Raw genomic sequence first — 14,899 nt, forward strand, 5'->3', positions numbered from 1 at the left:
TTTGTTGTTGGTTTTGTTCTATTTATAGAACTACAACGAATTAACCAAATGTTGTCAATTTATATGAGTTAACCGGGTATTGCCCGTATCGCTTTAAATGTATGAAAACATTTATTTCAAGCAATTTTTAATTTTATAATTTATTTAATAATTTGGGAAAAATTTAAACAACGTGACATCAGGACGGACAAGGCAATAGCTGTTTCGATTATACCTTGTAAATCTCTTCAAAGCCTTTTCTCCCGGGAGTGGGAGTCGAACCCGCACTCCTAAGATTGTTGAAAATGGTTATAAACGCATTCAGCTACGCCATGCCTTAGTTGTTGTAAAAATTTTTCCCAATTGCCTTCTTATCGCATATATTATCTTCCACACATCACATAATTGGTATGTAGTTATGTGTTGACGTTATGCCTGTTTGTAAGGTGGTTTTCAGAGAAACTTGGTATTTGTTGTTGTTCTTGTTCTATTTTTAGAACTACAACGAATTAACCAAATGTTGTCTACTTTTATGAGTTAACCGGGGATTGCCCGTATCGCTTTAAATGTATGAAAACATTTATTTCAAGCAATTTTTAATTTTATAATTTATTTAATAATTTGGGAAAAATTTAAACAACGTGACATCAGGACGGACAAGGCAACAGCTGTTTCGATTATACCTTGTAAATCTCTTCAAAGCCTTTTCTCCCGGGAGTTGGATCGAACCCGCACTCCTACGATAGTTGAAAATGGTTATAAACGCATTCAGCTACGTCATGCCTTAGTTGTAGTAAAATTTTTTCCCAATTGCCTTCTTATCGCGTATATTATCTTCCACACATCACTTAATTGGTATGTAGTTATGTGTTGAAGTTACTCCTGTTTATAAGGCGGTTTTCAGAGAAACTTGGTATTTGTTGTTGTTTTTGTTCTATTTATAGAAGTACAACGAATTAACCAAATGTTGTCTACTTTTATGAGTTAACCGGGGATTGCCCGTATCGCTTTAAATGTATGAAAACATTTATTTCAAGAAATTTTTAATTTTATAATTTATTTAATAATTTGGGAAAAATTTAAACAACGTGACATCAGGACGGACAAGGCAACAGCTGTTTCGATTATACCTTGTAAATCTCTTCAAAGCCTTTTCTCCCGGCAGTGGGAGTCGAACCCGCACTCCTACGATAGTTGAAAATGGTTATAAACGCATTCAGCTACGTAATGCCTTAGTTGTTGTAAACATTTTTCCCAATTGCCTTCTTATCGCATATATTATCTTCCACACATCACATAATTGGTATGTAGTTATGTGTTGAAGTTATGCCTGTTTGCAAGGCGGTTTTCAGAGAAACTTGGTATTTGTTGTTGTTTTTGTTCTATTTTTAGAACTACAACGAATTAACCCAATGTTGTCTACTTATATGAGTTAATCGGGGATTGCCCGTATTGCTTTAAATGTATGAAAACATTTATTTCAAGCAATTTTTAATTTTATAATTTATTTAATAATTTGGGAAAAATTTAAACAAAGTGACATCAGGACGGACAAGGCAACAGCTGTTTCGATTATACCTTGTAAATCTCTTCAAAGCCTTTTCTCCCGGGAGTGGGAGTCGAACCCGCACTCCTACGATAGTTGAAAATGGTTATAAACGCATTCAGCCACGTCATGCCTTAGTTGTTGTAAACATTTTTCCCAATTGCCTTCTTATCGCATATATTATCTTCCACACATCACATAATTGGTATGTAGTTATGTGTTGAAGTTATGCCTGTTTGCAAGGCGGTTTTCAGAGAAACTTGGTATTTGTTGTTGTTTTTGTTCTATTTTTAGAACTACAACGAATTAACCAAATGTTGTCTACTTATATGAGTTAACCGGGGATTGCCCGTATCGCTTTAAATGTATGAAAACATTTATTTCAAGCAATTTTTAATTTTATAATTTATTTAATAATTTGGGAAAAATTTAAACAACGTGACATCAGGATGGACAAGGCGACAGCTGTTTCGATTATACCTTGTAAATCTCTTCAAAGCCTTTTCTCCCGGGACTGGAAGTCGAACTCGCACTCCTACGATAGTTGAAAATGGTTATAAACGCATTCAGCTACGTCATGCCTTAGTTGTTGTAAAATGTTTTCCCAAGTGCCTTCTTATCGCATATATTATCTTCCACACATCACAAAATTGGTATGTAGTTATGTGTTGAAGATATGCCTGTTTGTAAGGCGGTTTTCAGAGAAACTTAGTATTTGTTGTTGGTTTTGTTCTATTTATAGAACTACAACGAATTAACCAAATGTTGTCAATTTATATGACTTAACCGGGTATTGCCCGTATCGCTTTAAATGTATGAAAACATTTATTTCAAGCAATTTTTAATTTTATAATTTATTTAATAATTTGGGAAATATTTAAACAACGTGACATCAGGACGGACAAGGCGACAGCTGTTTCGATTATACCTTGTAAATCTCTTCAAAGCCCTTTCTCCCGGGAGTGCGAATCGAACCCGCACTCCTGCGATAGTTGAAAATGGTTATAAACGCATTCAGCTACGTCATGCCTTAGTTGTTGTAAAATTTTTTCCCAATTTCCTTCTTATCGCATATATTATCTTCCACACATCACATAATTGGTATGTAGTTATGTGTTGAAGTTATGCCTGTTTGCAAGGCGGTTTTCAGAGAAACTTGGTATTTGTTGTCGTTTTTGTTCTATTTATAGAACTACAACGAATTAACCAAATATTGTCTACTTATATGAGTTAACCGGGGATTGCCCGTATCGCTTTAAATGTATGAAAACATTTATTTCAAGCAATTTTTAATTTTATAATTTATTTAATAAATTGGGAAAAATTTAAACAACGTGACATCAGGATGGACAAGGCGACAGCTGTTTCGATTATACCTTGTAAATCTCTTCAAAGCCTTTTCTTCCGGGAGTGGAAGTCGAACTCGCACTCCTACGATAGTTGAAAATGGTTATAAACGCATTCAGCTACGTCATGCCTTAGTTGTTGTAAAATGTTTTCCCAAGTGCTTTCTTATCGCATATATTATCTTCCACACATCACATAATTGGTATGTAGTTATGTGTTGAAGTTATTCCTGTTTGTAAGGCGGTTTTCAGAGAAACTTGGTATTTGTTGTTGTTTTTGTTTTATTTATAGAACTACAACGAATTAACCAAATGTTGTCTACTTTTATGAGTTAACCGGGGATTGCCCGTACCGCTTTAAATGTATGAAAACATTTATTTCAAGCAATCTTTAATTTTATAATTTATTTAATGATTTGGGAAAAATTTAAACAACGTGACATCAGGACGGACAAGGCAACAGCTGTTTCGATTATACCTTGTAAATCTCTTCAAAGCCTTTTCTCCCGGGAGTCGAAGTCGAACTCGCACTCCTTCGATAGTTGAAAATGGTTATAAACGCATTCAGCTACGTCATGCCTTAGTTGTAGTAAAATTTTTTCCGAATTGACTTTTATCGCATATATTATCTTCCACACATCACATAATTGGTATGTAGTTATGTGTTGAAGTTATTCCTGTTTGTAAGGCGGTTTTCAGAGAAACTTGGTATTTGTTGTTGTTTTTGTTCTATTTATAGAACTACAACGAATTAACCAAATGTTGTCTACTTATATGAGTTAACCGGGGATTGCCTGTATCGCTTTAAATGTATGAAAACATTTATTTCAAGCAATTTTTAATTTTATAATTTATTTAATAATTTTAGAAAAATTTAAACAACGTGACATCAGGATGGACAAGGCGACAGCTGTTTCGATTATACCTTGTAAATTTCTTCAAAGCCTTCTCTCCCGGGAGTGGAAGTCGAACTCGCACTCCTACGATAGTTGAAAATGGTTATAAACGCATTCAGCTACGTCATGCCTTAGTTGTTGTAAAATGTTTTCCCAAGTGCCTTCTTATCGCATATATTATCTTCCACACATCACAAAATTGGTATGTAGTTATGTGTTGAAGATATGCCTGTTTGTAAGGCGGTTTTCAGAGAAACTTAGTATTTGTTGTTGGTTTTGTTCTATTTATAGAACTACAACGAATTAAACAAATGTTGTCAATTTATATGAGTTAACCGGGTATTGCCCGTATCGCTGTATATGTATGAAAACATTTATTTCAAGCAATTTTTAATTTTATAATTTATTTAATAATTTGGGAAAAATTTAAACAACGTGACATCAGGACGGACAAGGCAACAGCTGTTTCGAGTATACCTTGTAAATCTCTTCAAAGCATTTCCTCACGGGAGTGGGATCGAACCCGCACTCCTACGATAGTTGAGAATGGTTATAAACGCATTCAGCTACGTCATGAATTAGTTGTAGTAAAATTTTTTCCGAATTGCCTTCTTATCGCATATATTATCTTCCACACATCACATAATTGGTATGTAGTTATGTGTTGAAGTTATTCCTGTTTGTAAGGCGGTTTTCAGAGAAACTTGGTATTTGTTGTTGTTTTTGTTTTATTTATAGAACTACAACGAATTAACCAAATGTTGTCTACTTTTATGAGTTAACCGGGGATTGCCCGTACCGCTTTAAATGTATGAAAACATTTATTTCAAGCAATTTTTAATTTTATAATTTATTTTATGATTTGGGAAAAATTTAAACAACGTGACATCAGGACGGACAAGGCAACAGCTGTTTCGATTATACCTTGTAAATCTCTTCAAAGCCTTTTCTCCCGGGAGTGGAAGTCGAACTCGCACTCCTACGATAGTTGAAAATGGTTATAAACGCATTCAGCTACGTCATGCCTTAGTTGTTGTAAAATGTTTTCCCAAGTGCCTTCTTATCGCATATATTATCTTCCACACATCACATAATTGGTATGTAGTTATGTGTTGAAGTTATTCCTGTTTGTAAGGCGGTTTTCAGAGAAACTTGGTATTTGTTGTTGTTTTTGTTTTATTTATAGAACTACAACGAATTAACCAAATGTTGTCTACTTATATGAGTTAAGCGGGGATTGCCCGTATTGCTTTAAATGTATGAAAACATTTATTTCAAGCAATTTTTAATTTTATAATTTATTTAATAATTTTGGAAAAATTTAAACAACGTGACATCAAGATGGACAAGGCGACAGCTGTTTCGATTATACCTTGTAAATCTCTTCAAACCTTTTCTCCCGGGAGTGGGAGTCGAACTCGCACTCCTAGGATAGGTTAAAATGGTTATAAATGCATTCAGCTACGTCATGCCTTAGTTGTCGTAAAATGTTTTCCCAATTGCCTTCTTATCGCATATATTATCTTCCACACATCACATAATTGGTATGTAGTTATGTGTTGAAGTTATGCCTGTTTGTAAGGTGGTTTTCAGAGAAACTTGGTATTTGTTGTTGTTTTTGTTCTATTTATAGAACTACAACGAATTAACCAAATTGTTGTCTACTTATATGAGTTAACCGGCGATTGCCCGTATCGCTTTAAATGTATGAAAACATTTATTTCAAGCAATTTTTAATTTTTTAATTTATTTAATAATTTGGGAAAAATTTATATAACGTGACATCAGGATGGACAAGGCGACAGCTGTTTCGATTATACCTTGTAAATCTCTTCAAAGCCTTTTCTCCCGGGAGTGGGAGTCGAACTCGCACTCCTACGATAGGTTAAAATGGTTATAAACGCATTCAGCTACGTCAAGCCTTAGTTGTTGTAAAATTTTTTCCCAATTGCCTTCTTATCGCATATATTATCTTCCACACATCACATAATTGGTATGTAGTTATGTGTTGAAGTTATTCCTGTTTGTAAGGCGGTTTTCAGAGAAACTTGGTATTTGTTGTTGTTTTTGTTCTATTTATAGAACTACAACGAATTAACCAAATGTTGTCTACTTATATGAGTTAACCGGGGATTGCCCGTATCGCTTTAAATGTATGAAAACATTTATTTCAAGCAATTTTTAATTTTATAATTTATTTAATAATTTGGGAAAAATTTAAACAACGTGACATCAGGACGGACAAGGCAACAGCTGTTTCGATTATACCTTGTAAATCTCTTCAAAGCCTTTTGTCCCGGGAGTGGGAGTCGAACCCGCACTCCTACGATAGTTGAAAATGGTTATAAACGCATTGAGCTACGTCATGCCTTAGTTGTTGTAAAATGTTTTCCCAATTGCCTTCTTATCGCATATATTATCTTCCACACATCACATAATTGGTATGTAGTTATGTGTTGAAGTTATGCCTGTTTGCAAGGCGGTTTTCAGAGAAACTTGGTATTTGTTGTTGTTTTTCAGATACGTCATGCCTTAGTTGTTGTATAGTTGTTTCCCAATCAGAGAAACTTGGTATTTGTTGTTGTTTTTGTTCTGTTTATAGAACTACAACGAATTTGCCAAATGTTAATTCGTTGTAGTTCTATAAACAGAACAAAAACAACAACAAATACCAAGTTTCTCTGATTGGGAAACAACTATACAACAACTAAGGCATGACGTATCTGAATGCGTTTATAACCATTTCCAATTATCGTAGGAGTGCGTGTTCGACTCCCACTCCCGGGAGAAAAGGCTTTGAAGAGATTTACAAGGTATAATCGAAACAGCTGTCGCCTTGTCCGTTCTGATGTCACGTTGTTTAAATTTTTCCCAAATTATTAAGTAAATAACAAAATTAAAAATTGCTTGAAATAAATGTTTTCATACAGTTAAAGCGATACGGGCAATCCCCGGTTAACTCATATAAGTGGAAATACTTAATATTTGGTATGAAAATTAAAGCTCTTAATTGATTGGAAGGTGAGAAACTAGAATCTGATGTTTTACTGACAAATAAATGTTCCTTGGAAGCTACAGGTGGATAAAAAGGAACACCACCTGCAGACGGTCTTAGTGGGTTGGTGAAGAAAAAATAATACATGTTTATATCAATTCATTTACCAAAAGTTGCTTTTATTCAAAGTAAATATTCCATTCAATAACAAAAATATTAAATATGTTTTAAAATAACACTTTTGTTATATGATACTTTCTAAAACAGTTTTTTGCATTAGAATAACACAAATTTGTATTGCATTACGTGCAAAAAGTGTACGTTTCAGATTTTTTACACAACATGCAGGATTTTTTTTTTAGTCCCCATTTAGCAAAATGGTCAATTCGATGAAATCTGATATTGTCCCCTGGATGAATGGCCTTTGTACCAGCACTACTAGTACTGGTAGTTGGCTGTTGATTAGCCAGTAGGCGACCAACCAATCTCTTTTCAACTGAAGCACAAAACTCTTGGGCAATGCTACAGCGAAATACGTATATGGTCATATCATTTACTTCTTCATCAACAATCCAAATTTTTTCAGCATTACGTCTTCTACACAAAACGAATGAATTGGTTACAACCATGTCCAAGAGATGATAAAATAATCTTTTAGCGATATCTTGTGTTTTAATTCGGAGTCCGTTGCGACCCATATACGAGTCCATTAGGTCCACCTCTGCCATGTGCGCATTATATTCGCGTATACTTTGTGGGTAGTCGATGTCTATATAAGACTTTTCCTTTCTTATAAACCTTGGAATTTCGATCGCTGATCTGTAGGTTGAACATCCGTTCTTCCGAAAGGTTTAATACCTACATATGTCGCGCAATGTTTGACATTTTTGTGTCCTTCCACAAAACGGTGCTGATGTCGACGCCGTAAGCAGTTGCAACAAACTCCGTTGAATATCCCCTTGGTGCTTTTTTCAGTTCTTCAGTTTTCTTCATTTGTAGCTTGCGTTTTTCATTAATCACATTTTCTATGTAATTTTTGACTTACCACCTCCTGTAAATGCACCATCTTACAGTGTTACTTTCGGTCCTGAGGCTTCTATAGCTGGTAAAGGGGATCGAGCTCGTTTCTTCGACTTGTATGATTTTTCCACTTCTGAATCAGTTTTTCTTTGGGTAGAATGCGATTCAGCTCCGGTTTTATCCAGTCGCGTTTGAGCCAGGACTTCGTTAGAGATTTTTGGGTTTTGAGCTGGGTTTACACTAATGTTGCTTGTGTTCATTGTCAAATTTATTGCATCCATAAATGATGAGTTATCCAACTTTTTCAACCAATCATTTATCATATCATCTTCATCAGGCTCAATTTGGTGGCAAATATAATCGGGATATGAGATACTGCTATAAGAATCTTCAAAATCATATTCGATTTAAACTGAATCCATTAAAGCTTCAATATCCGAATCACTCATTACTGAGAAGTTGATTTTTTTTCGCTTCCCAAGGCAGTCGGTTCTATGTACTGGAGCGACTCGGGATTTTTTCCGACCAAGAAAGGACTATAATTCCAGTGTAACACTGCTACAACAACAACAACAAATTAATTTTTTTCTGGCGAGACATTCTGTGGTAACAGCAGTCAATAGCAAAAAACCATTTTCTCTATTAAAAAAATGAACGTTGATCATAGAAAATTTTACAAAACCGCAAACAAAACGTTACATAACACTGAGTAACTTTTTATCACTCAAGCTACTAAGACCGTCTATAGACGGCCTTCACAAAAAACTCAGTACTACAATGTTTTAACAGCGCATATTGAAAAAAAAGCATACAGGCGTCAGAGCAGAAGTCAAAATAACTTACATAAAAATTTCAGAACTACTGCGTTGGAGAAAATGATTTTTATTAAAATTCTAAAGCGCACTAAATTCACACATAATTTCCCCGTCACTTTCACGAACTGTTTTGAAAGAAACAGCTCTATCTGCCACACTAACGAACTGAGAGCTTATGGAAAAGCTTTATTTTAAAGAACATTCCATTCCCGTTTGAGCGCATAAGATGCTACGTACGTTGTTTTCGATTTTATTTTGATTTAAGTAATGACCGTCTGTAGACTGTGCACATAGGTAGATTTTAGACATTTCGGCGGCCGAAATTGAATTTTTGAAAGTTGCCACAATTACAAAAAAAAAAAGCACTCCCACAGCTTATGAATAGACAGAACAATAATTCTACTCCTTCCTATCCATCGCATATCTGGCGTTAGCTGTCAAGTAATCGGAATTTAGCTATTTCTGAAATGCGTGTTATCTTTATTTTTAATCTATGTGAAATCGCATGTTCTAACGTATTATTTAAAGTTTTAAGACAATTAAATTGAGTAATTGTGATGGATTCTGATATTTCAGGTAAATACTAACATTATTAATGGTGTTTGTGATTTTAAAACATATATATTGATAAAGAACCTATTTTATTTAGCATGTTAAAAAGATTTTTATTTTTATTTTTGGAGTTCAAAACTAGTTTTGTTATGTTTCGAAGTCCGTCCAAGTGAAAATTAGTTTTGAGCATGGTACTTGGTACAATTAGCTTACAAACTGCATTAAATTTAGCTGCAGATACTTGCAGATAGGTGGTTATATAGAGGGTTTGATACACCCTTGTTGCTGTACAACAAGAAAAATAGCCTCACTGCGCAACATTTTTTAGTGTTACACAGTGTAATATCTATTTTTTTAATATAAGCGATTAATTACACAAATTATTATAATTTTTATTTATTAAACAGTTTTAAGAAGTTATAGGCAATAAAATATTTTTGGCCGCCTAAAACTTGAAAATCTACCTATGTGCGGTGTTAGGTGCTTTAGGGTTAAAACCGGGAAATTTTTAGGTTCGGATGACTTTTTTAAAACCGAGTACTGTTTGGATCCGAGTATGCTAAAAATGTTCTTTTTTGACTTCAACAACTTTTTAAAACTGGGTAGTTATTCGGATCTGAGCACTTTTTCCGAACCCGGTATTATTTTTAGAACCGGGTAGTTAACAGATCCGGGTCCTTTTTCAAAACAGTGCAGTTTTTCAGATCCTGGTACTTTTGCAAAAGCGGACACCTTCTCATAACATTATTCTTTTTTGGACCCAGTTACTTTTTTAAAACCTGCTACTTTTTTAAGTTCCTGCTACTTTTTGTACCTTGTACTTTCTCAGATCCGGCAAGTTTTTATTGCTGGAAAAATTTTTAAAACCGTCTAATACTTTTTTAAGCTGGGTACTTTATCGGAACTAGGTCCTTTTTTCCCGCTCATGCTTTTTCAGATAAAACGGCTGTGTTGAACGGCAAATTCAACCCAATTCGCCATGCATAAGAATGTCAAATCAAAAGAAGATTAGTATTGATCTCGATTAACTTACAGCTTGGAAATTACTAAGAAGAAGCACTAAGTATAAGGTGTTGTTATCCCAACAGCTGATTGCTTCTGCTTGATTATTTTCCTCACAACTCCTTGTACAACAATATGCCAATCGAAATCAATGAACATTTTCTTTTGATTTGACATTCTTCTGCATGGCGAATCTGTTCAATTCGCTTTGCCATCACCTTGTATGGATTCGTCTTGGCTTCAAATTTACTTGAAAAAACGGCCCTCATGGTTTAATAGTTAAAGGTTACCCATGTAGCCTTAGACCACCCTGTGCGTTTCACATTCCAAACTCCCAAGTCGCTCCTAAAAATGAAAAGTGTTATTTCTTTTCAAACTTCTTTCTGAATAATGAACAAAACTTTAAAACAGTACTGAAAGCTTTACTTTTTTAGTTTTGATAGTTTCTTTTCTTTCGTTCGTGAAAAATTTAATAATTTTGGGTAAATTACTAATAAAACGCAACCCGCAAGTAAAGAACATGGTGCTGGTTTGATGCACTTTCTTGCTGCTGGTCAAAAGGATGTTAGGCGCTCTTTTCAAAACTTTTGGTTCGGCCGTTTGAACTTCCAGATCTCGTTTACGGAGTACTAAGCAACTTCCGAAAGTTCCGGCTGTGTGTAACTGCCAATAGTTTTAAACGCTAGGTTTGCTCAAGCTGGGCATAGCTAAAGGCAGTGCGTGACTGCTTCTTAGCAGTTCTCCTGGACGCAGCTCATGCCAATGATGTAAAACGTGATATCCGTTCTTGCTTCATCAGGCCAGTGGCCAGTGATTGTGGCAATGAGAGATTTATTTTCTTAAATGATGCATCTCGACCACTTATGATGCATCCATCGGTGCCTGTTGCGTAGTTAGCTGCAGCGTAAAGGACCTCTTGCAGCTGCTGCGTGAGTAAGTGCTCAGGTGTGTTATTTTGTAACTCTATTCGAAAGAAATTTTTTTCGGATTAAAAATTTTTTTATTTGAAAGCTTTCGAATCGCATTTTTGTGGAATATAGTTACAGGATAAGACCCCAGGATTTCTGCTTAAATGATACTAGCCGAGTTTGAAAGACGGGCTGACAGCGACAGCTAAAATTGCTGAGAAGCTTTCAGCTCCTAAACCTCAGCCCATATATCCATCTTGCGATATATCTATGCCGCGTTATGCACACCATCATTTTCCCTCTGCGTCAAATGTGACTAACAGATTGTTTATTACGTCCATATTCTCTAAAAAAGCCCTTGGCTAAAGCTCTATCCATCGTCATGTCTCAAAGGAGATTTTTGTCGAATTTGTGCCTTTTTGAAAAAGGGGATTTCATTTTTCCCCCTTCTCTACTTCTTCTTAAAAAAACCATGAGTGCGGAGTGTCACATTTTAAAAAAAGCTACATGCAAAAGCTAGTGTAATTGAATCATGACGGCCCTTAGATTTTTTTAAAGGAAAATCTATACAAGGTGATGGTAAAGCAAATTCAGCCAATTTGCCGTGCAGAAGAATGTCAAGTCAAAAGAAAATTTGCATAGATTTCGATTAACTGACATTGCTGAAAGGCTTTGCTTGGGAATTTTCAAGGAGCAATCAGCTGATGAGATAACACCACCTGGTGCTGAATTCGCCTCGATGTTTTCAAATCTTATATATCTCTCTTAAGAGAAGATCGGCCTAACCCTCCTCGGAGGTAAATCGCGCCAATTATTTATTTTTAATTGTTTATATAGGAACTCTCACCCCTCCGTCTATTATTATCCATAGTCAATACACATTTCGAAATTTCCGTGATTTATGTTTTAAATTTAATATAACAAATTTACATTTAGTGATAAACAAAAACCCATAAGTAGCATGAATTAAATTTTTTTTTTTTTAAGTTTATTGTTTTTAGAATTTTTCAAGCACAAAACCTGAAAAAGCTTCTTTTCTCCTTTGCCATTCATCACCTGCACATCTCGCGCTCAAATAATATTTTATCAGCATTTGGTCCAGGTCTATGTGTCAAATTATTGTGCTGCGGACATTCCAAGCTCGTACGAGCATCACAGCCACATGGCTTTTGACAAGTTTCAACACCTTCTCGTTGATAATCACCACCTGCCTCTTTATCCACCACACTTTGTTTTGGTATATGCTGCTTTTTAGGACAAGCATATATATACCAATTCGGATGTGGAGGCAAATAGTCGACACCACCCTTCTCATACTTCTCAGCCAATTGCCTGCAGAATTCCGAATCATCAACGGCTAACTTCAATTCAGCATTATATTTCGCCTCCTCCTCAGCGCGTATGCGCGCATTTTCGATCAACTGTTCATCGAGACCTTCGCGTAATTTACGCCTTTCGGCTATGATATCAGCACGTGATTTCTCTGGGCGCGCAAAACGATTTTCTATAATTTTCTGTTCACGTTGTTCTTGCGCATCACGTAAACGGCGCTCATATTCCAGACATATTTGTCGTCGCAGTTCAGCATAGCAAAGCGCTGCTATTTCCGCTTTACGTTTGAGTTCCTCTTGCAAATTACTTTTAGTGCATACATCAACATGTCGCAAATCATCAATGCGTGCATCAAGCAGCTTTTGTTGATCTTTCTCAAGCTTACGCATACGTCGCACATAATCTAGATATTCCATTGTGGCATTATAGACGGCGCGCTTTCGCTGAGCCACCGCTACGCTACATTCACGCTCTTCTTTGGCAATGTCTCGCATTAGTGCACGATGTTCTTCGACTTCTGCGCAATAGTCTGCTTTACGTCGTGTCTTATTCTCGGCTATCATATCGAGCAGCTCTTTGCGATAGTTGTTCTTTTTTTCATTGTTCCCTAATCGCACACGATCGAATTTTTCTAATCGTACCTCTTCCATTACTTTTGCGATATGCTCGGCTTCCTTGCGTTTCACGTCGCGTTCCTCTTCTAATTCTTTCTTATGCATTGCCACTTGCTCATCCAAGCCGCACCGCATGCTGTGTTGTAAATTGCATTTGACTCTCTTTTCTTCGGCATGATGTTGATCGAAGCGGTTAGCGGCAGTATCACGTACTCTACGCCAGTAATCGTCTAATTGTTTCTGTCTTACGAAAGCTCGTTCATGTTCGGTTATTTGCTCGAGCTGTGTTTCTTTTACCTTCATTGTCTCTCTACGTCTCAGCGCATCACGTATTTCGAAACAACTTTCGAATCTCTGTTGCGCCATCTTCTTTTCAAGGAATAGACGTTCTTGCAGATCGTGTGCCTCTTTGAGTTTCAGTAATACATTTTTACGCTTTTTGATATCCTGGTCTATGCGGGACTTAACTTTCAATGCAAACTCTTCTTCATAAATTCTGTCTTCGTTCTCTAACAGCTTGCGCAAATTGGCACGCCTTTCGTACAATTCCTTAGCAGCGACGTCTTGCGCAGTTTTTATAAGAGCTTGAATTTGGGCGTGTAAACTTTTACGGTCGGTGCGTTTCAAGAAATATTCGAAAGCTAAGTCCCTTGGTGACATCATTTTGTAGGATCGTGTTTATTATAAAAATTAGTTTTTTGCGAGTTCGGTAACGAATGGTCGATTTTTTTGCTGTAAATAAATTTTTCCCAAAATATAACGAGGCCACACAAAAAAATTGCTAAAAATAAAATTTGTGCAATCCTTAAGCAAATTTGGGTGCCCAATGAAAAAATTTTATTATATTTTTTCAAATTTGACAAGCAACAAAAATTTTGAAAAAAAAAATCAGAAAACGGAAGGAATCAATCAATTAATGCTTTTATGCTTATACCCAAAATAGACGCGCAGAAAAGCTACGCAGAGAGGTTTTCAACATACTGGTTTACACAGAGCAAAACGCATATGCAAAAACTACCCGAAAGCTTATTGTTGTCGTTGATCGATATTGACGGTCCTTTGCTGAATATATAAACAATACATTCCAGTAACAAGCGCCATTAAGGTACTAGCCCGACCATCTTGGAGACGATTAAGGTGACCATATTAAATCCGAAAATCTAGTGGAGTTTTGCGGATGTGGGCACTTCGAAATGCGTCGATAGTAACAACTCCTCGTGCTTGGTTCAACCTACTCGCAAACAATTTTTCTTCCCCTCGAACATTAGACGTAGTGCATTTTAGTGACCTTACGGCTGCGCAGAACCAGTGTTGGGTAACGAAAATCAACACAATTACCAAGAATTATAAACCATTCGATAAGAAAATAATTTTACGTCATATCTGTTATTTTTTGCACCAAAAGTCCTAAACGGAAGTGTTTAGTTTCTGCACGTAGCGCTGCTGCTCTCTTAGTAGGTTTATATCTGAATATGAAGTTGTATTTTATCCATGCAGAAACTTAAGTTAAATTTAGAACAATATAGTCACAACTAAAAAAAAATTGTTAATTAACGAATAAATATTGCAGAAGTTCTGAATGACATCCAAAGTTTGACTTAAGTTGCTGCAATAAGTTGTCAGATAGATTTATCTTGAACGTGTCTTCAAAACAAAAGAGAAGCGGAAAAACTAGCAGACCTGCATACAGAACCTCTTCACATCTATTTTGGGTATCGGTCAGTATATTTAGAATCTCCCTCTCTATATTTCTCTCTGTGCAGAAGTTCTGTAACCCCTCTTTTGGACATAAAGAGTCGCTTATTGGCAGGGGTGGTCAGACAACATGTAAATTCTAGTTTTCGAGGAAATCGTACCCCACTCAGCATTTCGGTGATTACATTTTGAATTTCCA

General features: G+C 35.8%; 2 protein-coding genes across 2 annotated transcripts in view; one reads left to right on the top strand and one right to left on the bottom strand.

Moving 5' to 3' along the window:
* Positions 1-14,899, top strand: part of LOC137242893 (uncharacterized) — a 122,513-nt gene that overhangs the window by 53,233 nt on the left and 54,381 nt on the right. The window lies entirely within an intron of this gene.
* On the bottom strand, positions 12,027-13,699 carry LOC137242884 (cilia- and flagella-associated protein 53). Its single transcript, XM_067770138.1, has one exon. The coding sequence runs from the start codon at positions 13,666-13,668 to the stop codon at positions 12,112-12,114; it is 1,557 nt and encodes a 518-aa protein (XP_067626239.1). The 5' UTR covers positions 13,669-13,699; the 3' UTR covers positions 12,027-12,111.

This window comes from Eurosta solidaginis, chromosome 1 (assembly GCF_040869045.1).
Source record: "Eurosta solidaginis isolate ZX-2024a chromosome 1, ASM4086904v1, whole genome shotgun sequence".
NCBI lineage: Eukaryota > Metazoa > Arthropoda > Insecta > Diptera > Tephritidae > Eurosta > Eurosta solidaginis.